The sequence below is a fragment of the Mustelus asterias genome, chromosome 9, assembly GCF_964213995.1.
Source record: "Mustelus asterias chromosome 9, sMusAst1.hap1.1, whole genome shotgun sequence".
Lineage (NCBI taxonomy): Eukaryota > Metazoa > Chordata > Chondrichthyes > Carcharhiniformes > Triakidae > Mustelus > Mustelus asterias.
The window spans coordinates 9073244-9095289 of NC_135809.1; the positions used below are offsets into that span (position 1 = coordinate 9073244).

General features: G+C 39.5%; 1 protein-coding gene across 10 annotated transcripts in view; it reads left to right on the forward strand.

Annotated features, from left to right (window-relative positions):
• Positions 1 to 22046, forward strand: part of LOC144498471 (plasma membrane calcium-transporting ATPase 1-like) — a 111691-nt gene that overhangs the window by 81991 nt on the left and 7654 nt on the right. For 4 of the 10 annotated variants that reach the window (XM_078219637.1, XM_078219638.1, XM_078219639.1 and 1 more), the window contains exons 13-21: positions 11853 to 12032; positions 12122 to 12209; positions 14372 to 14478; positions 14659 to 14850; positions 16288 to 16501; positions 17814 to 18025; positions 18160 to 18267; positions 21433 to 21615; positions 21858 to 21944. In XM_078219637.1, coding sequence (XP_078075763.1) covers positions 11853 to 12032; positions 12122 to 12209; positions 14372 to 14478; positions 14659 to 14850; positions 16288 to 16501; positions 17814 to 18025; positions 18160 to 18267; positions 21433 to 21615; positions 21858 to 21944 — 1371 coding nt within the window. Of the gene's footprint in view, positions 1 to 11852; positions 12033 to 12121; positions 12210 to 14371; positions 14479 to 14658; positions 14851 to 16287; positions 16502 to 17813; positions 18026 to 18159; positions 18268 to 21432; positions 21616 to 21831; positions 22015 to 22046 lie in introns of all 10 variants that reach the window. The other 6 variants (XM_078219643.1, XM_078219644.1, XM_078219641.1 and 3 more) reach the window with 4 other exon arrangements.

A 22046-nucleotide genomic window follows, 5' to 3' on the forward strand; every position in this document is an offset into this window, starting at 1 on the left:
TCAGACTCAAAAACCATTTATCAACATGTTCCCAATATTTTTTTTTATTTAGGATCTTTGAGTACTTTTTTAATTCTAAAGTTGAGTTTTGTGAATGAAGAGCTAACTAGAAACTACTCCAATTGCATTTTTTCACCATCTATTTTTTTGCCTTTGGATGTTCGGTTTGATTTTGCAACTGAAATTTTTTTTAAAGTCTCGATTTTATACTAGTTTGTTAACTCATTTCAACAAAATTTAAGATTTAAGGTGCCTGATGTAAGTCGAATCAAAGCCATTGTGGTTTGTTTGTCTTGCTTGTGCCCGATTTGAATCCAGCATGAGAAGCAAACATCAAATGGTATAGTGCTGCAACTGTCGTGCATCACATGAAATGTTACCTAAATATTTGTAAACTGGTAGCAAGCACAGTGAAGCATAAGCATGACATTTTGTCTTGATTCTGAACTAAATGAAAAGTCAAAAATTGTTTTATACATGTCTTGGGACAAAGCAATTAATTTTGTATGGATAACTACTTAGTGTGTTCATGGGACAGTCAGCCTGCCCATGTAACATTTTTCGGCTGTATTTTCTATCTATTTTCTATGGTTCAGTTCTGCTTCGCAGCTTTCCAATTTATTTTCTACCTTCATCAAAAAACCCCTCAACTTTTAGTCTTCTAATAGTGTTGCAACAAAATAGCCTCGTGTGCTTTTGTACAAGGACGGCTACAACAGAATCTGAATTCTTAGTTGGATTATTTTGAGTCTTAAAACTGTTCATGGATGTAGGTGCCTGAACTAATTGAAGATTTCTAAATTGTAATCATTTATGGACATCTTCATTTTAAAGCTCATGCTGTTTTGCAGAGGAACTGTCAATACAAGATGTATAGAAAATTATTTCTGCTTTAAATTCGGAGTAGCTATAGATTCATGGTCCAGTAATTAAATCCTCATTAGATGATGCACTAGGAACCATTAATAATAACTATTACACTCAATGTAGTAAAAGGTATTGAGGCACTTCAGAGCATTATCTAACTATTTGATGCTGAGCTATATGACACAGGAAGACGGGTGGTATCAAGTTGTCGGAGGTAGTTTCTAAAGAACATTTTGAAGAAGAAACGAATAGAGATTTCCAGAGCTGCAGGCCCTGGTAAAGGAAGACACAGCCACCAGCCGTGGAGCAATGAGTTGGGATGCTCAAGAGGCCAGACTCTGGAGGGGTGGGTTGATCTGAAAATGAGCTTTTATAAAAGCATTCATCTATCCGGGAACTAATGTAGATTAATGAGCATGGAAGTGATGGATAAACAGGACTTGAAGAGGTTGGACGGAGGTGGCAGAATTTTGGATGATCTCGAGGAGGATTGAATGTGAAACGCCAGGCATGAATGTACTGGAGTTTGGAAACTTATTTAGATTGAGATTCTACTGTCAGGCACAGAGCACAGATCAGTGAATCAATGCAAACATTAAATGACTTTCAAACAATTTCATTTAACAGGAAACGTCATGGCCAGCGCTATGTCAAGTTGCATTAGCTAACTGGTCAAAGCTTAATACAAAGGTCTTTGAAGAGTAATTGTTCTTGAAGCAATAAATCAGGCTGTCAAATCACCAGGGCTGTTCTGCTTTTGACTAAATGGTAGCAACAATTAGTGTAGCATTAATTCAGAAAATTGGACATCACGATTGATTTTTAAATGGGGTTGAAGCTATGATTGTGGAGTTGTCACCATTTTGGCAAGGTTCAGGGTGAGGGTCTCCGGAACTTATGGGTTGAGTCACTTGTGCCACAATATTTTGGAAATAATAGTGGTGTTTGCTCTAGATGATTAGATTCCCAGCATTTCTTCCGCTAGGAATGTTACAAGGCATCACCAACTTTAATCCTCAATGATATGGTAAGGAGTATTATTGGTTGATAAAGTATTTGCCAGTCTGTGATGTGAGACAGAGTTCATTATTCAGTTTTGGCTAAATGTAGTAAATACTTGAATTCATGAGGCTGGGGGAGGAGGGAGGTGGTAGCGGGATTAGTTTTGGATTGTGAGGAAGGAGCTCACCCAAACACGGTCCAAATTGTTTCTTTCTGAAATAGAAATCTTTCTGGTTCTAAATTTTCTATGCAATATTGAGATGTTTCAGTCCAGGTTCACTTTGTACAGTGTGTTCATAGTCAGCTTCTACTTCGCTAAGCAAAATATTGTTTACTATGCTAGTTCACTACTTAAATAGGACAACGCTCAGTCTGCATTGTGCCAATATTTGCCAAATTCTAGATCCAGAGACCTGAACCATGGTAAAACCAAGATCGTATACTGCAAGTGAGCAATTCTATAGCAGGCTACATTTATATATTTAAATCTAATTTAACATTTCACTTGATTTATGAAGCATTTTTATTATTTCATGGGATGTGGACATTTGTTGCCCGACCCCAAGTTAGTGGCTTGCCCCCCTCTGGAGTCAAATGTAGGCCAGATTGGGTAAGGATAATGGATATCCTTCACTAAAGGACATTTAGGACACGGGTTTCATGGTTCACGTTATGGAAACTAGCTTTCAATTGCAGATTTTCCACCAGCTGTGGTGGGATCTGAACCTGTCTTCAGAGTTTGGGCTTCTGGATTACTAGTCTGGTGCCATTATCCTATGCCTCCTCAAATTTAGAATATTCATAGTGTTTGTAATGTTTGGATCATTTCCTAAATGTGGAAACTAATTTTGCATTTGGAGGAATATTCATTTTCGTTTTGAGCAGGATAAAGTGACTGCAGATTTAAATTGCATTTATTACACAACCTTTAGACAAGACACTTGGCACCAAGCAAGTATTCCTATACATTGGTAATTTATTAATCGATTCAAGTTATGGAAGGTAGCGGAATTGTTTTGCTTCATATGAAAATGGTGGGTCAAGGATATGTGCAGAAGTTTTCTGCGCTGATGCAGTGGGGCGGCAGTGATTGTCCTCTAACCACCAGCTGTAGGTGGGTTTTTCCCATTGATTCCAGTTTTGCTTGGTCACAGTAGTATTAGTGAAATGCTGTCTTCTGTTGAGAAAAGCTGCTATTGCCTGTCTTGTGTCCATGGTTCTCATCAAGGCTATGACGAGATTTGAAGCTGAGCACAACGGGTTCGTGATGATCAGGTGTAGCTTTATGGCACTTGATGCTGCCAATCCGGTACTTGCCATGTTACACATGACCTTTTTTTGATGGGATATTCCTGGGTAATTTTCCAGCCAGGTGGATGCCAATGTTGGAGTTGCACTGGAATCTTTTGGTTGGCTCTGGTTTTCACTAAAGTTGAAATATTACAAATTCCTGTTCCATCATTGAACAAAGAGCAAAGAAAATTACAGCACAGGAATAGGCCCTTCAGCCCTCCAAGCCTGCACCGACTGAACTAAAACCCCCTACTCTTCAGAGGACCATATCCTTCTATTCCCATCCCAAAAGAACAATAAAGGGAGTTTACAAAAGTCTGCTTCCTATTATATGGAGGAAACCAATAACGCAATTCTGTTCTTGCACCAGTCCAGCAGATCTATTACAACACTACCTAAGCTGTGATATTACAAATTCGTGTCCTGATACGGTTTCCTATGATAGGGAGGAAACCAATAATGTAATTCCGCTCTAATACCAGACTACCGGTAATACAGTCTATTACAACATTACCCATGTTATTCTGCCAGTGTTGACTAGCGTGCCTAAGCCGAGTAAACATTATCCTGAGTTACAGATGGATCTCCTTTCCTAAATGCAGAACACAGCCTTAGTGAACACAAAAATGTGACATTTCTAATGAGGATAAACAGAAAATGCTGGAAATATTCAGCATATCAGGAAGCATATTTGGAGAGCCAAACAGAGCTAATGTTTCGGGTCAATAACTCAGTTCTGGAAAGTAATTGACCTGAAATGTTAACATTGTATCCTTAGTGAAATGAAATTTGAGCCAAAAGACGCATTGGAACACGTGACTATACACTTGGTCAAAGGCAAATTCGAATCTGCATTTTAAAGGTGAGGGGCTGTGATATTGTCCTACTTTAATACATTTTGTGTAAGGTAGGGTTGCTTTAAGAGGAAGTGTTTTGAATTGATTTGCCTGGTAAACATGCAGCAGATGCGGGCTAATTGATTTTAACTAAGGAATATGTTGCTTTGTAGAGTTAATGGCTCTTTTGTTTAAGTTCTCTTGGGAATTTAGACTAGGTTGATTGACAGTTTGACTAAGCTTGTAGGTAAGAGTTTCATTTTAAAATACAAGCAGTTGCTGTCTGGGCTGCCAGAAGAAAGCAGTATCTTTCTGTCTGTCTCTAAAGGCACTGAAAGCTCCAAGCCTGGTAACTGAAGTCGAAGCAAGTATGCCTGTGTTTTGCTAATTAATTGAGTTAAGTCTGAGAAATATTGCTTGATTGGAACTCCTGGTGATAGGTTAGCAGTTAAGACTTGTATCTTGTCATTAACTTTTGAACAATAGATAAACATTAACATCATTTGTTTTGATAAGAGGTTCCCAGTTTCAGTAGAATCGTCCCTGGAGTGAAACATCCTCTCACTAATGCCAAAATTGAAAATTGTTGGGGTCTAATCTAGCTTCATAATATACCTGATTTAGTATCCTAACAGAATGGAAAAGTGTTTTCAGAAGTGAATTTAAGGCCTGGGCAGCTGAGCTATAGCCATCACTTGTGCTTCCCCTTGGATATGTTGATCAGATGTCACCCTGGAGGTAATTCGCGAGTGATGAAACTGAGTCCGAGCGTCAGAGGAGTGGAGTATCAGGAAATACTGGAAGTTTTTCATTTTAACCATGAAACAGAACTTTCTGAGCTGTACAAGTTTATTAGTGTCACAAGCAGGCTTAACATTGCAATGAAGTCACTGAAAATCCCCTAGTCGCCACACTCTGGCACCTGTTTGGGTACACTGAGGGAGAATTTAGTATAGCCAATGCACCTAAATAGTATGGAGAAGTTAAATCTGAAATGATTTAAGATTAAACATTGCAAAACAAGTGTACAAGTTCAAACAGTTAAATGTTTGGATTGGTGTCAGTTTTTCCCAGAATGAGTGTGGAGGCACTTAGAATCATGATGTGATTGGCGACAAGCATTTCTGGATGGAATTCAAGCCAATGTTAATCTGAATCTAAATGTTGACCACAGATCAGGGAAATTGTGTACCAGTACTCTAATCAATCCTGGTTTTATCAGTCCACCGAAAATGGAATAGTGGTTTTGGATTTGGCATGATAACAGCTACCAGTTGTAGCCTATTTTCAATTTACAGGGTTCCTGAAATTGAGTTGAGCAGGTTCTATAGGGACAGTGCATAAATTGAGTTTCTGGATAAGTTGAGGTTGACTGTTCTTCTAATGGTTGAGGTAAAATCATCGTTTCTAATTCTAGATCAAGTAGTCCCAAATGTGCTGAGTCATATTGGATTGGAGGTAATCTGGGATTACTATTCTGTCATGATGTGGAGATGCCGGTGTTGGACTGGGGTAATCACAGTAAGAGTTTTAACAACAGGGTTAAAGTCCAACAGGTTTATTTGGTAGCAAATGCCATTAGCTTTCGGAACGCTGCTCCTTCATCAGATGGAGTGGATATCTGCAGATGCACGATCTGAATGTTTGAGTATAGAAATGGGCTATCCAGTCAGAAGCATACAGCAGTGTTTTCCAGCAAGCTTGATCTTGCAATCTTGATCTCTTCCAATATTTCCCCACTGGCTGGCTGTGCTAACTGGCTCATGATGTTTTGGAATGCAAGGTTTGATCATGAATACTTGCAACTGCTTTAAAGCACTGGAACTGTCTGAACATGTGAAGTATTCTCTGAAGTGGGTCTTGTAGCTTGATTTTTTTTAAAAAAAGTGACAGATAAGCATATTTTACATTCTTCTTGGCAGAAAAATGGGAGAGTTTGTGTCCTGAGTAGCAAAGACTAAGACTTAATTGCAGCAGAATCATTTCAGCAATCCTGGAATTTTATATTTTTTAAAACTAAAATTTGAAACAGGAAAATGTTGAAAGCAGTGCTACAGCTTTATTAAAGCAACTATTTGGCACAGTTCTGTTCAATGGGCAATTATGTTGAAAATTAAGTTCCTAAATTTAGCCCATAAATGAAAAAATGCCACATAATAAAAGTCAAAAACATAAAGATTTTGCCAAGTAACATTGGTTACAATCCCTGTAGACCAATAACGTTTGGAAAGGAATTAAAACTTTGACTGATGGATAGGATTGCCAAGTTTAAGAAACAAACTAAAAGCAATGGTGACTAAATGCTCTTTTAGTAGGCAACTTGTTCTATAAACTACAGAAAAGATTCCTACGTTTTTAAAATGACTAAAAATCTCCATCCATGGTGACACTTTGTCCCTTCAGTAGGTGCTCTGTTTTCCAGAGCCAGTCCAAAGTGATTCCTAGTTACTGGTGGTTTGTTTCCTATTCCTTTCCCAGCTGGATATCTTCTAATTCCCACACAGGTTTTCAGAGAGGGATGAGTGCAAGATTCCTTCCTGTAGCCCAAGCTTGGTGAATCCACCAGTCTTATTTAAACATTTGTGAACTTGGCCTCTTTAATCTTAGCATACACATCCATCTATGTTCTACCTGGTGAACCATAGTGACATGCTGTCTTTATCTATTTGTGATGTGGAGATGCCGGCGTTGGACTGGGGTAAGCACAGTAAGAAGTCTCACAACACCAGGTTAAAGTCCAACAGGTTTATTTGGTAGCAAATACCATAAGCTTTCGGTTATGGTATTTGCTTATGGTATTTGCTACCAAATAAACCTGTTGGACTTTAACCTGGTGTTGTGAGACTTCTTACTTTATCTATTTGCTCAGATTCTTGCAGACAGAGGGGTTCAGTGATATTTAGGAAAACTTGCAATCCAATCCTAGTGGCTTGCTATCGTCGCTTGCCCTCAAAGCCCATCTTCAATGGGTGACACAGTGGTTAGCACTGTTGCCTCATAGTGCCAGGGACCTGGGTTTGATTCCCAGCTTGGGTGACTGTCTGTGTGGAGTCTGCATGTTCTGTGTCTGTGTGGGTTTCCTCCCACAGTCCAAAGATGTGCAGGTTAGGAGGACTGGCCATGCTAAATTCTCCCTCAGTATGCCCAAACGGATGCCGGCGTGTGGCGACTAGGGGATTTTTCACAGTAACTTCATTGCAGTGTTAATGTTAAGCCTACTTGTGACAAATTAACTTTTCATGACAATGTGACTCTCGTGGGCCTTTATAATCCAAGTAAAAATGTTGATTAGCTATCTTAAGATTCCAAACTCGCAACAGGGCATCTTGCTGGGACTTGTAGATGAACAATCTATCCACTATCGACACAACTGCTCAGGTTTTCTTTTACATGTGAATGTGTTGCACCTCCTTCCTAGTAAAACAAAAAAGCCCCTGCCACCCCCTCCAACCAAACCACCCAGGCTTGTCAGCAGAATTCTGAACGTTCTTCCATTCTACCCTTAATTCAAGACATGGTCCCAAAACACACAGCACAGAAACCACTTGCCCAACAATATCATCAGGCTAGTGAGCTTCCTAGTGACAGCTGCTGGACCCAGGGGTAAGTCTATATTCTGCTACAATTTTATAGCTGGGAAATTCCCTGCACCTGTTACATGAACTAATTACACCTACAACTGTCGTGTAATTTTCAGCTTGTTTAGTCACCCTGAATCACTGGTGCAGCAAATCCCCCTTATGATTGGAATCAATCTTTCTCTACCTATTTATGATGCATTTATATATTTTTGAAGCATGACCAAAGCTGGAAACTAAACGAGGTTTGTCCAGTGTGTTGTCAAGTATGAATATCGTTTCCACAGACCTGTTCTCTGCTATTCTAGTGACTATCCTAGCATTACCATGAGATGAATTGCTTCTGGAAATTCAAAAGTGCAATTACTATTTACTAAAGTCTCTTGATGATTCTGTTTTATTAATTTGTATATTTGAGGCAAATTTTTGAGCATGTTGTGATAGTTCCCAGTGATGACAATTTCAACTAAATCGGTCTTAACCATTCAATAATTTGGTTCATGTACAATTTTGGCAATTTGTATAGATTTTTAAAATCACGGATTTATACTCTTGCACAAACTTTGAATTAGTTCTTGATCACGCTTGCTTTCAGGATTTTGTGATATTTGTTCTGAATTTTCATCTGGAAACCATGTCTGTAATCTTAACTTTCAAATTCTCAAACCAGTATGTGGGGTTTTAATTCTTGTCCTCAGGAATACTAAGCCAGTAATACAGCTGCAACAGTAGAAAAATGCTACTGATACTGGACATCCTAATTAAATGCTGGAATCACCCTGGTGAGTCTGGCAGCATCTGCGAAGTCTGTTAATGTTCCAGAACTTCTGTTTTCTGTTAACTCCGTTTCTCTCTCCACAGATGCTGCCTGATCTGCTGAATATTTCCAACATTTTCTGTTAATTTTGTAACAAAGTCACTCGTACCATATTAATCACTGAGAATGCTGATATTGTTAACAAAAATTAATGGTGTGTGGAAGGAGAGTTTCAAACGTGAAACTAAACAGTTTGGAAAACACAAGCAAAGATAGAGTATAAGGAGGCTTCTTAGACTTGAAAAAAAGTGGTATTCCACAGAACCTTTTGAAAAAGGTAGTCCTTAATGGTATGATTTTAAATAGAACTGGAGTAGAGGGGCTTTAATGTGCAGATGCCTTATTAAAGGAATAGGAGGAGAATTGCACTGCTGATTTATTTTTGGACAGGCACCAAATGCAAACCCATTGTTTAAGATTTTGGGTTTCAGTTCCTGAATGAAGTAAAGAGAGAATTTGCATTTATATGGTGCTTTCAGAACCTCTGCTCCAAAACGCTCAACAGCCAATTGTGTACTTTTAAATGAATTACTGTTCAGTGTACAAAACAGAATTGTCAAATTGCCCACAGGTAGATCCCATAAACACCAGCATGATAAATAACACATTGAACATTAGCCAATGCACCAGGGAGATCTCTTCCCAAATAGTGATTCAATCTTTGATCTGAGAACACACCTGTGAAACAGTAGCCGTAACATTGCAGCATTCACTCAGTAATGCACAGGAGTGTACTTGGAGAGTGGGATTTGAACTCTACTTGAAAGAAAAAAATACTGTGTCCTGGTAGACATCTCTAAAATGTACAGTTTTCAGTGTCTTGTTATAGAAATGATATGAAAGCAATTAAAATATAGCATAAATCCACAATGTTACCAAAATTGAAGGCTCAATAATGGGGAGATGCAAAACTGGATCCGTTTCCTTGAAAACTGAGGCTTTTTTCCTACATTCATTTGTAAAATTTGGATGTCACTGGCTGGGCCAGCATTTATTGCCAAACCTTAATTGCCCTTGAACTGAATGGCTGGACTATTTCAGAAGCCATTTAAGAGTCAACCATTACTGTGGGTCTGGAGTCACATGTAGGCCAGACCCCCAGTTAAGGAAGGCAGATTTACTTCCCTGAAGGACATTCATGAACGCACTTGACCATGGTTTCATGGTTGTCATTAGACTTAAAATTCTGGAATTAAATCTAATTCAAATTTCACTATCTGACCTACTGTAATAGCCATTAATGGATAGACTGATCCGGGTATGTTGGGGTATTTGGTTATCATGAATTTAATGATGAGGTCAATGCCTGTCATTTGTGTTTGTTTGTTTCTTGCAAATATTTGAAAGAAGTGGGCTAGCTGGTTTGCATTGAGGTGGCTCAAACCGTGGGCAGAACCCTAGACTAGGATTCAGTCCAAGCCTGTTGTCCTGAATTGCAAATGGAACAGAACACTGCATTGATCAGGGGGATAGTGGTAAGGTATATATTTAAAATTTAGAGAACATTAATGCGGAATCTTTTCTAATCTTTCCTAAAGTGAAGTCCATAAATATCTTTCTAGAGGTAATTTTTTTTTTTATTCATTTGTGCTGGCTGGCCAGTATTTATTGCCAATCCCTAGTCACCCTTTAACTGAGTGGCTTGCTAGGCCATTTCCGAGAACAGTTAAGAGTCAACCACATTGCTGTGGCTCTGGAGTCACATGTAGGCCAGACCAGGTAAGGACAGCTGATTTCCTTCCCTAAAGGGACATTGGTGAACCAGGTGGGTTTTTCCGACATGGCCATCAGTAGATTCTTCATTTCTAGATTTTTTTTTATTGAATTCAAATTCCACCATCTGCAGTTGTGGAATTCGAACCCGGGTCCCCAGAACATTAGCTGAGTTTCTGAATTAACAGTAACGATAATACCACCAGACCAATAACTCCGATTCTGCTAGGTAAAGAAATATTTAGCAGTATGAGGAATGAGTAAAGTGAGATTCGTTGGCAGTAACAGTGTGCTGTAACATTCTATGATCTTTACTCAAAATGTCTTCTCAGAAGTAATGCTTTTTTTGGTTATTTTCAGTAGTTGAGTTCTGATTTTCCAAAATGATCTTTTCTTGTGAAAGGTTGGATGAGTGGGGAAGGTGTGAAATGAATGTCAGTGCTTGAATCAGGGTATGAAGTAAAGTGAATTTGGAAGATTAGCATTGTCATTAGCAAATGTAGTCATAATCTACCACTAGATATTTCTATGATTCCTTTTTACCTGATGTGCTATGTTAAATGATTCTTTTGGTACAAACACAATTCCCCAACTTCAAAACTGCCAACAATGGTGCCATAATTGAGGAAAACTACATGGGTATCTAACTACATTTGAATGCAGATTTTTAAGTTCTTCTCTCCACTTTTATGCTGTGAAGACTTGTGCATTCAATAGCCTGGGAAAGTGTTTAGATTTGTGTAGTGCCTTTCACATTCTAGAGACCTCAGTTGCTACATAGCCAATTATTTTGAAAGTGATATCTGTGAAGTCACAAATCTCTAACAGTCTGTGTTGTTTTTCTGTGGGACAAAACTTCCAGGTCAACTTCCCTTCTCTTTGGAATAGTGCTATAGGATTTTGTCTGCATCAACATATGGATGGGATGTTAGTTTAATATCAGATCTGAGCACCGAGACAATTTGATAGAGGTATCATAAAATTAAGAGTTTAGATAGTGAAGAGAAATTGTTTCTGATGGTCAAATAGTTGACCAGATTGGCGAAAGGACCAGAGGTGACATTCCTTTTACAAACAGTTTGGGATTTGGAATGCACTGCCAGTGAATACCGATTCAATACTAGCAAAATAAGTTGGAATGTTATTTCTTGGACTAGCAATGAACAAAGAAAAAAAATTGTGTGGCACTGCTACCTCAGTGCCAGGGACCCAGGTTCAATTCCAGCCTTGGGTGTGTTTTCCCTGTGTCTGCATGGGTTTCCTCCGGATGCTCTGGTTTCCTCCTACGGTCCAAAAATGTAGAAGTTGGGCAGATTGGCCATGATAAATTGTCTCTTGGTGTCCTAAGATGTGTGGGGTTACAGGGATAGGGCAGGGTGTGGGCCTGAGTAAGATACTGTCGGAGAGTCGGTGTGGACCTGATGGGCCGAAAGGCTTCCTTCTGCAGTGTCGTGATTTTATGATATGGGAAGAGAATGAGGGAGTGAGTCAACTGGGTGGGATCAGCACAGACTCGATTGACTGAAAGACCATCTATGTACTACTGATTCTTTAACCAATGCAGCATTGAGCACTACAGTGACGAGCAGCCCATCATTATCACTGGAATGAGATTTGAGCTAAACTGAAAGTTTATATTTGAGGAACAGCAGCATATTTCACTGGAGTAACGGGTGAATGATGTTGGAGTTGTACTCAGTGAAACTATGATCTAACAGTGAAATTGTTTGCTGCTTCTGTCTGCAGGTTCCAGATGCCATTAATAAATGCCAGCGTGCTGGTATCACCGTGCGTATGGTCACTGGTGACAACATTAACACAGCCCGTGCCATTGCTACAAAATGTGGCATCTTGCAGGCTGGTGATGACTTTCTGTGTTTGGAGGGTAAACAATTCAACAAACGCATTCGCAATGCAAAAGGCGAGGTACGTTAACATCTTAAACTGGAAGTAGCAGAATGGATTCTTTCCTTGATATTGAATACTGTGAAATGGGAAATATTTGATCTTTTCAGATTGAACAAGAACGTTTAGACAAGATCTGGCCCAGGCTTCGTGTCCTTGCAAGATCTTCGCCCACTGATAAGCACACTTTAGTCAAAGGTAAAATAATGGTGATAAAGTTTTAATTTTCCTACAGATTAATTACCAACAGAGAAATATTTATTGGTTCTGAACAGGGAGGCACTTAGAAAATTCAATCTAACTTGGATAGACTGTGCAATCAGCAATTCCACCATCACATGCTCTGTACATTGAACTCCATTGTGATGAGATTTCTCCAATAACAACAAGCATTTATATGGTTCTGACATTTAGAAAAATCAAGACACTTTAAAGTTATATTGGGGCAAAATCATTGAGCCAGAGGTGGGATGGGTGACTAAAAACTTGGTTCGAGGTGGAGTACCTTTTTGAAGAGCAGGAAGATGGGAGGAAATTTTGAGCCCGGATGCCTGTCAGTGATCTGAAGTCCTCCTGTGGGATGTAGTTGCCATGTAGATGGGGCCAAGTCAGCGTAGACCATCAATGGGCTATGTCCTGTTTTGGAGACTGATGTGGACAGTGACTGATTCCAGGAGCTGCTTAAAAGGCAGATTATCAATGGACACACTGCTGGAAGATGCGCACTGAGAAAGAGCTGTGAAGAAGCTGAGTAAATCAAATAACAGTTGATCTGGGGAGAAGGGTATTCTAGGTGTTTGTAATGCAAATCTAGTTTGGGATAAAGTGATGGCTGTAGAGAGGTGAGCAGTACATTAAAATCAGGTGGAGTTTGAGCAGTCCAGTGAGTGGGTGAACTCCACAAAGAACCAATGTTAGCTACAGAAAGCAAGTTTAAACTAAAGGTCATGGCAGCAATAGTGAAGAATCCAGAGAATGATGAGCATCAGTGAGAACAAATCCAAGCAAGCCTGGTGTGGAGTGAAACATCTCCAGCAGTGGAGAGAACTGCAGCTCCTCATAGATAAGCAGTCCAGCAGTGAATAGTTTCATTGATTTATCCTACCTGGGGATGAGTATTATTTTCTTGGGTAAAATAACATTCAAATTGTTATATTTTCTTCTTTACAAGTGAACTGTATAGATTTAGAAATCTAACTCTACAAAGCCAGAGGGCCATGCTTTTGAAGCTACTATTCTAGTTGTAAATTTATGGACAAGTCTGCCACCTAGTGTTATATTAATGAAATATTAGATGGAACATTTCAATAAATTATAATGATGCAGGAGACTGTCAAAGTACATCGGTTTAGTAGTAACACAACTAAAGGACACGTGTTGAACTGTTCGAAGTTCAATTTTGAAATTTTTAGTCATTGACTTTATGGTTGATTTGCTATTGTATTCTGCTTTTGGGCACTACTCCATTCCTGCTACAATGTTTTTTCATGTTTTGGTTCCTTAATTATTTTCAAAAGCAAAGGTGCTGGGACTAATCGGAAAGCTCTTTCAAAGAACTGATGAGATGAGTCAAATGTCTGTCTTTGCTGTACCCTCAAGGATATGGGACAAGTGCTGGGCTTACTGAGACTTTAGTGGTAGTTATTGTCGGTGCAGACTCGATGGGCTGGAGGGCCTTTTCTGTACTGTACTGACTATGACTCATTCTCTTTGCAGCCTTTTATAGCCTAAATTTTAAGGAAAATCTTTCCTTAACTATAGGGTGAAAGTAATATGCCAGGGATTATTAACAGTCCGATTGCTCGCTGGACATGCAGCAGATCCTGGAACATGAAGGGACAGGTTGTGAATGAGTAATATCCAATGCAGTAACCATTTTTAGTACTAACATTTGTACAGTAATTTGTGCTTTGCCTCCATCCAAATAGGGTTATCTTAGAACAACAGCTTTGATTTGTAAATATTACACAAATTGGGATTAGTTTAATTTACTTAAAACTGCAGCTCATTGAAACCTTCAGGTCAGGCCGAAGTTGAGTATATATTAGCCAGCTGTACTTGGTACTGCTCAAATGTGGGCATAATGTGAACATTTGAGCCTGTCTGTCTTTGTTGGCTCACTGCTTTCTTAATAAATGCCCATTTCTTGTTTTTAAAAAGTTGATTTTTTTGCAAATTCAAAAATTTCTAATTGGCACCTTGTGAACAACGTAGGATGTCAGCTGGTGTGGGTGGGAGGGAAGAACAGGAATTAAAACATTTCATTTTACTGAAATATTAGTGCTCATGATTGCTGATGAGTATCTAACTGCTACTAAAAACAGTTAAAGATTTTTCACTTGTTGTATTTTCATTTCAAGGCATTATTGATAGCACAGTATTAGAACGAAAACAAGTTGTAGCAGTCACTGGTGATGGCACTAATGATGGTCCAGCACTAAAGAAAGCTGATGTTGGATTTGCTATGGTATGTTCAAAAGTTAATTTTGTGTTGAAGTTCTAAATGGTTTATGTTGCATTTTTATTATCTGCTAACTGTTTACTATCTTGCCTCAAGTTAAAATTCCATGGAATTCAAAATGTAATTGAGTGCAAGTAATCCCAATATGTCTAACGGTTACTTTCTGTTTTGTCTTCCTTTTTGTAGGGTATTGCTGGAACGGATGTGGCCAAAGAAGCCTCCGATATTATCCTAACTGATGACAATTTCACCAGCATTGTTAAAGCAGTTATGTGGGGCAGAAATGTGTATGACAGTATCTCCAAATTTCTCCAGTTCCAGCTTACTGTCAATGTTGTGGCTGTGATTGTGGCATTCACTGGTGCTTGTATCACACAGGTAAATGGAGTTTTGTCACTTTACTCAGTAGTTGAATAGGCATAAATGACTGTCTAAAGAATAGATTCTGAACTCCAAGGAACAATCCATGAATTAATAATAAGTAAGCATTACTAAGCAGTAGCAAAAAGGCATAGGTGCTGTTGCAAAGTACGTGAATCATGTACACTGTATTCCTTGTTCTCTGCTAATGTTTTAAGTTGAGCCAGCTGATGTCCATGAATGACTTGGGCTAGCATTTTTGTGCAAGGAAAAGCAAGTGCTGCTTGGTTGAAATGGAAACTCTTCTCAGAACCTGGGGCTATGGTTATAATTCCTATCACTTCACAAATAGGAATCCCTCCCAACCCCCTCCCCATTTTATAAAAAAAAATGGCTTGAGCAATCCAAAACTCATCTCATTGCACTGTTCTCCAGGATGTATAGTTATTTCTCCCTTAGAATATACAGTGCTCTCTGTCTCAACCTCTCAATATCAAAACCTTCCAGCAATCCTCTACCTAAAGAAATTGCCCCATGTTCTGAGACCTCTTTTATATTTTCTGATGCTGTATAAGAAAACTGGTGAGGCGAGTCAACTGCTTGCTCAAAAACCACCTTCCTTGGCTAATCTTGGATGCTTTTCAGGGAATCTACAGAACTGTCATATGGAGCAGTGTACAGGTCGAGTGAGTATCCTTTAGGTGAAGCTCTTTGGGCTCAATCAGTTTTTGGATACCACATGTCGGCCTATATTACAATGGCCAAAGCCTAGGCTAACTAAATGGTTAGAAAAGTAAGATGTACCACTGAATAGTAAATACAGGGTACTGGTAATTTCCCAGCTGTGGTGCCATTTGCAATGCTGCTTGTGGAAAAGGGTTTTCAAGGTAAATAGTTCAGACAAACGACTAGACTTTCCTTGCCTAAAGGTCTGGTTGTGTTGGCTCAGGTCACAGACTTCCTGCACTAAAGGTCAATGAGTTTCAAAAAATGTGTGCTTTTTGGATATGTTCAGTTTTTGGATTTATGGATAAAGAATACTCGACCTGTACAGTCTTCCACCAAACATAATGCTTCTAGAAACAGTAAATATTTACTGTTTATCAGAATTTTCCTGGCAGTGCATGAAGTTGGTTGAAATAGAAGTACCCTCCATATAATCTAATCGTTCTGCCTGTTTAAGGTGTGCAGATATATTACTGAATTCTAAGTGCATTTTTCATAATCTTTTGAAGGAATATTTGTGCATCTATTCTCGTAGATTCTCCAAATGGAAAGTAAAAATTACAAGTGAACCTGATCCTGTGGGTTTGCTGATTAACTTTGTGTATAGAAACTAAATATTTTTAATTTTTGTTAATCTTGATTGTAATACAGAACTGAAATATTTGCAGATAAAAATTATCAGTTCCCTAATACCTAATGTGAATTGAACTGGTTCAATTTGGATTTTAGGATTCTCCATTGAAGGCTGTGCAAATGCTTTGGGTAAACCTGATCATGGACACACTTGCATCACTTGCTTTAGCCACTGAACCACCCACAGAATCCCTTCTGTTACGGAGACCATATGGCAGAAATAAACCGCTCATCTCTCGTACTATGATGAAGAATATCTTGGGTCATGCTGTTTATCAACTTGTTGTTGTTTTTACACTTTTGTTTGCTGGTAAGCAGAGGGTTTTAAACCCTCTTAATAGCTTTAGATTTTTAATCAACCTTTAAATGTCAGTGACTGTATTGTACTTGAGTGAAGTAGATTTAGGGTTTTGATTGGATAAAATTTTATTTGGGATTGCAAATACTGCAATCTGTTTTCATTTGAGCTTAGTTGATACTTCTAAGCTTTTAAAAAATCAGTAACTTAATTACTTCTAAGATATAAATGTCAGGTTGGTGTTGAGATTGGAATTAATGTGATTTAGACCCAACAAATCCCCTGGATTTGGCCTATGATGGGTTTAAGGATGGGCTCTGGAGATGGTGGGTGCATTGGCTTTGAACTTCCAAAATTCTTACATTTTTATAGGCTGGAATGTAGCAAACGTAATGCAGCTATTCACAAAAGGAGAGAAAATGGGGAATGAAAGGTGTAATTGATGGGAGCTACTATTTTGTGTTAACTTGGAAAACATTGATTTAGACAGTCAACAGAAGGAAAATCATATTTGGCAGTTTATTGAAACAAGTAACATACAGAATAGATGAGGGATATATATTTGGATTTTGAATTGTGCGTTTGATTGATGAACAATTGCAGGCCAGGGGCCTGTATTGAGTGAAATGGCAGTTGGCCCAAGTGCCTAAACTTTTGAAAAATAGGAATAAGGTAAATATTGAGAGCACTGTGCACAAATTCAGGAGGAATTGGAGATTAAGATTGTGGGACTAGGTAACAACAACTGTCTTGTGCTGTAGAAGAGTGAACCCAGAATTTAACGGTACAGCTTTCTTGCTTTTTCTATTCGATTGAAAACTCTGCAATGGGCTGCCAGTAGTGCACCCACACTAAACCTGTTCATCTGACAGAAGGAAACGAAAGCTGTTTCTGAATTACAGCCAATTTGTATGTAGCATGCATTGGGATTTAATGCAAATTTAGTTTGAGGTGAGGGCGATTTCCCCTTTAAGCTAAATGATTCCTTATTGAATGAAACAGAAACACGAAATGCTGGAAAATCTCAGCAGGTCTGACAGCATCTCTGGAAAGAGAACAGAGCCAATATCACGGGTCTGGATGACTCTTCAGTTTCGCCATCTGAGTTATCAGACTTTAAACGTTAGTGCCCTTCTCTCTCCACAGCTGCCTTCAGACCTGAGATTTTCCAGCATTTTGTGTTTTTTTGCTTCAGATTCCAGCATTTACAGTATTTTGCCTCGTTGACTTTAGTTTTGCAAATAGTAATTTCTAACTATTTTGTATTAATTTTGGAGCTATACGGTTTTAACTTTTTTCAAATGAAACTTTTTAATTGATTCAGGTGAAAAAATATTTGATATTGACAGTGGACGAAATGCTCCTCTTCATGCGCCCCCTTCAGAACACTACACAATTGTATTTAATACATTTGTCATGATGCAGTTGTTTAATGAAGTGAATGCTCGAAAAATTCATGGTGAAAGGAACGTTTTTGATGGAATTTTCAACAATATGATATTTTGTAGCATTGTACTGGGAACATTTTTAATACAGGTAAGTGACACTTCTGGCGTGCTAATCCTCATAACATTTGTTGCTTAATATTGCATGGAGTTGTGTTTTAGGTGTAATCTTTAAAAACATTTTTCTCTCCTCTCTCCCCCCTCCCCCCCCACCCCCCCGGCCAGATCGTCATTGTTCAATTTGGTGGAAAGCCATTCAGCTGCACTAAGCTAACAGCGGAACAGTGGCTATGGTGTATTTTTCTAGGAATGGGAACACTACTATGGGGACAGGTAAGCGCCTTGATTCTGAAACAGTTGTCTTGCCTTTAATACAGGAGCAGAGGAAATTTGAGCTTTGTTTTCAATATACTGTTAGCATAAACCCATTACCATAAGAGAATAGTTTGTGTGGTTTATGACATTTGAGGTAACATTATACTGTATAATCCTTGTTGTTATCCTGCCTTTTGTCAAAGCAAAACTGAATAAAAGGCACTACAATAGTTGATTATGGTAGGTATGGAATGCTTAGCCTACATTGTGTTCAGATTGTTAGTGCATTTCGTCTATGTTTACATCTAAGCTTTGCTTTCATTGAGTCTTGATTTCACTGCAAACCTTGTGAGGGCCACTCTACCAAGCCCAGACATCATTTTATAGATTTTTTCCCCCCTTGTTCTGTGTTCTACATCTAATTTCAGTGTTAGATGGTAGAGATAGTAACCTCATTGGCTAAGTGCTTTAACCATTAAGGATTGTGATCTCCCAAAATTAGCCATCTTTTGCAAGAGTCTGGTTTGGAATAAAGCAAGCGCTTACAAATTAGCCCTGTGAAATACCCGTGTGTTAAATTGACAAGCTGTGTAATAGATATTCAATTGGAAATCACTACAACCTTGCTAAGCTGATGATTCTGTGAAAAGGGAGTCCAGAACCAGGGGTCATAGTTTGAGGATAAGGGGCAAACCTTTTAAGACTGAAGTGAGAAGAAATTTCTTCACCCAGAGAGTGGTGAATCTGTGGAATTCACTACCACAAAGCAAGAGGCCAAAACATTGATTTCAAAAAGGAATTGGATATAGCTCTTGGAGTTAAAGGGATATGGGAAGGTGGGATCAGGGTATTGCTTAAAACCCAAAAGGTCAGAAGGATCGTGAGGCCCCGCTTTCACGGTCTGCATTCGTACTTAAGAGGTTGTGCTGGAATCTTTGAATGGCATCAAGATAGATAAGTCGCCGGGTCCGGATGGGATGTACCCCAGGTTACTGTGGGAGGCGAGGGAAGAGATTGCAGAGCCTCTGGCGATGATCTTTGCATCGTCGATGGAGATGGGTGAGGTGCCGGAGGATTGCGGATGTGGTTCCTATTTTCAAGAAGGGGAATAGGGATAGCCCAGGTAATTACCGACCGGTGAGTCTAACCTCAGTGGTTGGTAAACTGATGGAGAAGATCCTGAGGGACAGGATATATGAGCATTTAGAGAGGTTTAGTATGCTCAAGAATACTCAGATGGCTTTGTCAAGGGCAGATCGTGCCTTACGAGCCTGGTGGAGTTCTTCAAAAATGTGACTAAACACATTGACGAAGGGAAGGCGGTAGATGTGGTTTATATGGATTTTAACAAGGTGTTCGATAAGGTCCCCCATGCAAGGCTTCTGGAATAAGTGAGAGGGCATGGGATCCAAGGGGCTGCTGCCCGGTGGATCCAGAACTGGCTTGCCCAAAGGAGGCAGAGTGGGTATAGATGGGTCTTTTTCTAAATGGAGGTCGGTCACCAGTGGTGTGCCCCAGGGATCTGTTCTGGGACCCTTGCTGTTTGTCATTTTCATAAATGACCTGGATGCAGAAGCAGAGGGATGTGTTGGTAAGTTTGCCGACGACACGAAGGTTGGTGGGGTTGTGGATAGTCTGGAGGGATGTTAGAGGGACATAGATAGGATGCAAGACTGGGCGGACAAGTGGCAGATGGACTTCAACCCAGATAAATGCGTCGTGGTCCATTTTGGCAGGTCAAATGGGATGAAGGAGTACAATATAAAGGGAAAGACTCTTAGTACGGTAGAGGATCAGAAGGACCTTGGGTTCCGGGTCCATAGGACTCTAAAATCGGCCCCGCAGGTGGAGGAGGTGGTTAAGAAGGCATATGGTGTGCTGGCCTTTATCAATCGAGGGATTGAGTTTAGGAGTCCGGGGATAATGATGCAGCTATATAAGACCCTCGTCAGACCCCACTTGGAGTACTGTGCTCAGTTCTGGTCACCTCACTATAGGAAGGATGTGGAAAAGATTGAAAGGGCGCAGAGGAGATTTACAAGGCTGTTGCCTGGATTGAGTGGCATGCCTTATGAGGATAGGCTGAGGGAGCTCTGTCTTTTCTCCTTGGAGAGACGAAGGATGAGAGGAGACCTAATAGAGGTGTATAAGATGTTGAGAAGCATAGATCGGGTGGACTCTCAGAGGCTTTTTCCCAGGGTGGAAATGTCTGCTACGAGAGGACACAGGTTTAAGGTGCTGGGGGGTAGGTACAGGGGAGATGTTAGGGGGAAGTTTTTCACAGAGGGTGGTGGGCGAGTGGAATCGGCTGCCGTCATTGGTGGTGGAGGCGAACTCAATAGGGTCTTTTAAAAGACTCCTGGATGAGTACATGGAGCTTAATAGGATGGAGGGTTATAGGTAGGTCTAGAAGGTAGGGATGTGTTCGACACAACTTGTGGGCCGAAGGGCCTGTTTGTGCTGTTTTTCTATGTTTCTAAATGGCCTACTCTTTTATTTTCTATGTATGTTTCTATGTTCAGTAATTCAAAGTTGCAGTTGAACAATTTATTTTACTTATTCATGGGATGTGGCCATACTGGCATTTATTGTCCATTTCTAATTGAATTTAAGAAGATAATGGTGAGCTTCCAGAATCCATGTGCTATGAATGTAGCCATAGTGCTGATGAGGAGGGTGTTCCAGGATTTTGACCCAGCGATATTGAATGAATAATATAGTTTCAAGTCAGGATGGTGAGTGACTTGGAAGAGAATATGTAGCTGGTGTTCCCATGTGCCTGCTGCCTTTGTTCTTGGTGGTGGGGGTTATGTGATTGGAATTGCTGTCAAAGGAGCCTTAGTGAATTATTGGTGTATGCTGCTGCCATTGGAGGGAGTAAATGTTTAAATATTAGGAGCATGTGATACCTATCAAATCTCCAGATTTAATATCTGACAAGCTGAGGGAATCTTCAAACTGAGAAATGAAACAGTAAAATTGAAGAGGATAATGGAGGAGAAAATGAACAAAACATTGACACGTCAGTGTTTTGAAAACTAACGGTGTTTGATCCATTCTTTAAATGTTTTAAAGACTCATTGGATTTTCTGATAAAGTTTTATTTGAGTTGACTTCAGTGGTGTGTAAATGCTTTTGAAGTAACGGAAATTTGATAGACCATTTGAAATATTTTTGTTGCAGCTGATTGCTACAATTCCAACAAACCACTTAAAGTTTCTCAAAGAAGCTGGTCTTGGCACACAAAAGGAAGAAATTCCCGAGGATGAGTTGGAAGAGGATATTGAAGAAATTGACCATGCAGAGAGAGAATTGCGTCATGGTCAGATCTTGTGGTTCAGAGGTCTGAATAGAATACAAACTCAGGTATAAAAGCAGTACTTAACCACACTCTTTAATAATGGAAGGAAAGGACTGCCAGGATTGTCCCAGATGACTTTGCTTTTTATTAACTGTAACTCTACTGCTATCTTGTAAACTCTTGCCTTTTAGTTATAATTTCTGCTTGTGTAATATAGATCGGATGGTTTTCTCTCATTCTTTTTCACTCTCTCTCTCTCTCTCTCTCTGTCTCTGAACAAGCTGTCACAATCTCTGGTTCCTTGCAGATGGATGTAGTGAATGCTTTCCAGACTGGAACTTCCTTTCAGGGAGCTCTAAGGCGGCAACCTTCCATCGCCAGCCAGCACCATGATGTAACAAATGTTTCTACCCCTACACATGTAGTGTTTACTGCTGCCACTACTGCTTCTACTACTGTGGGGTGTGAGTTTGTTTCTTAGTGCATGACATTTAAC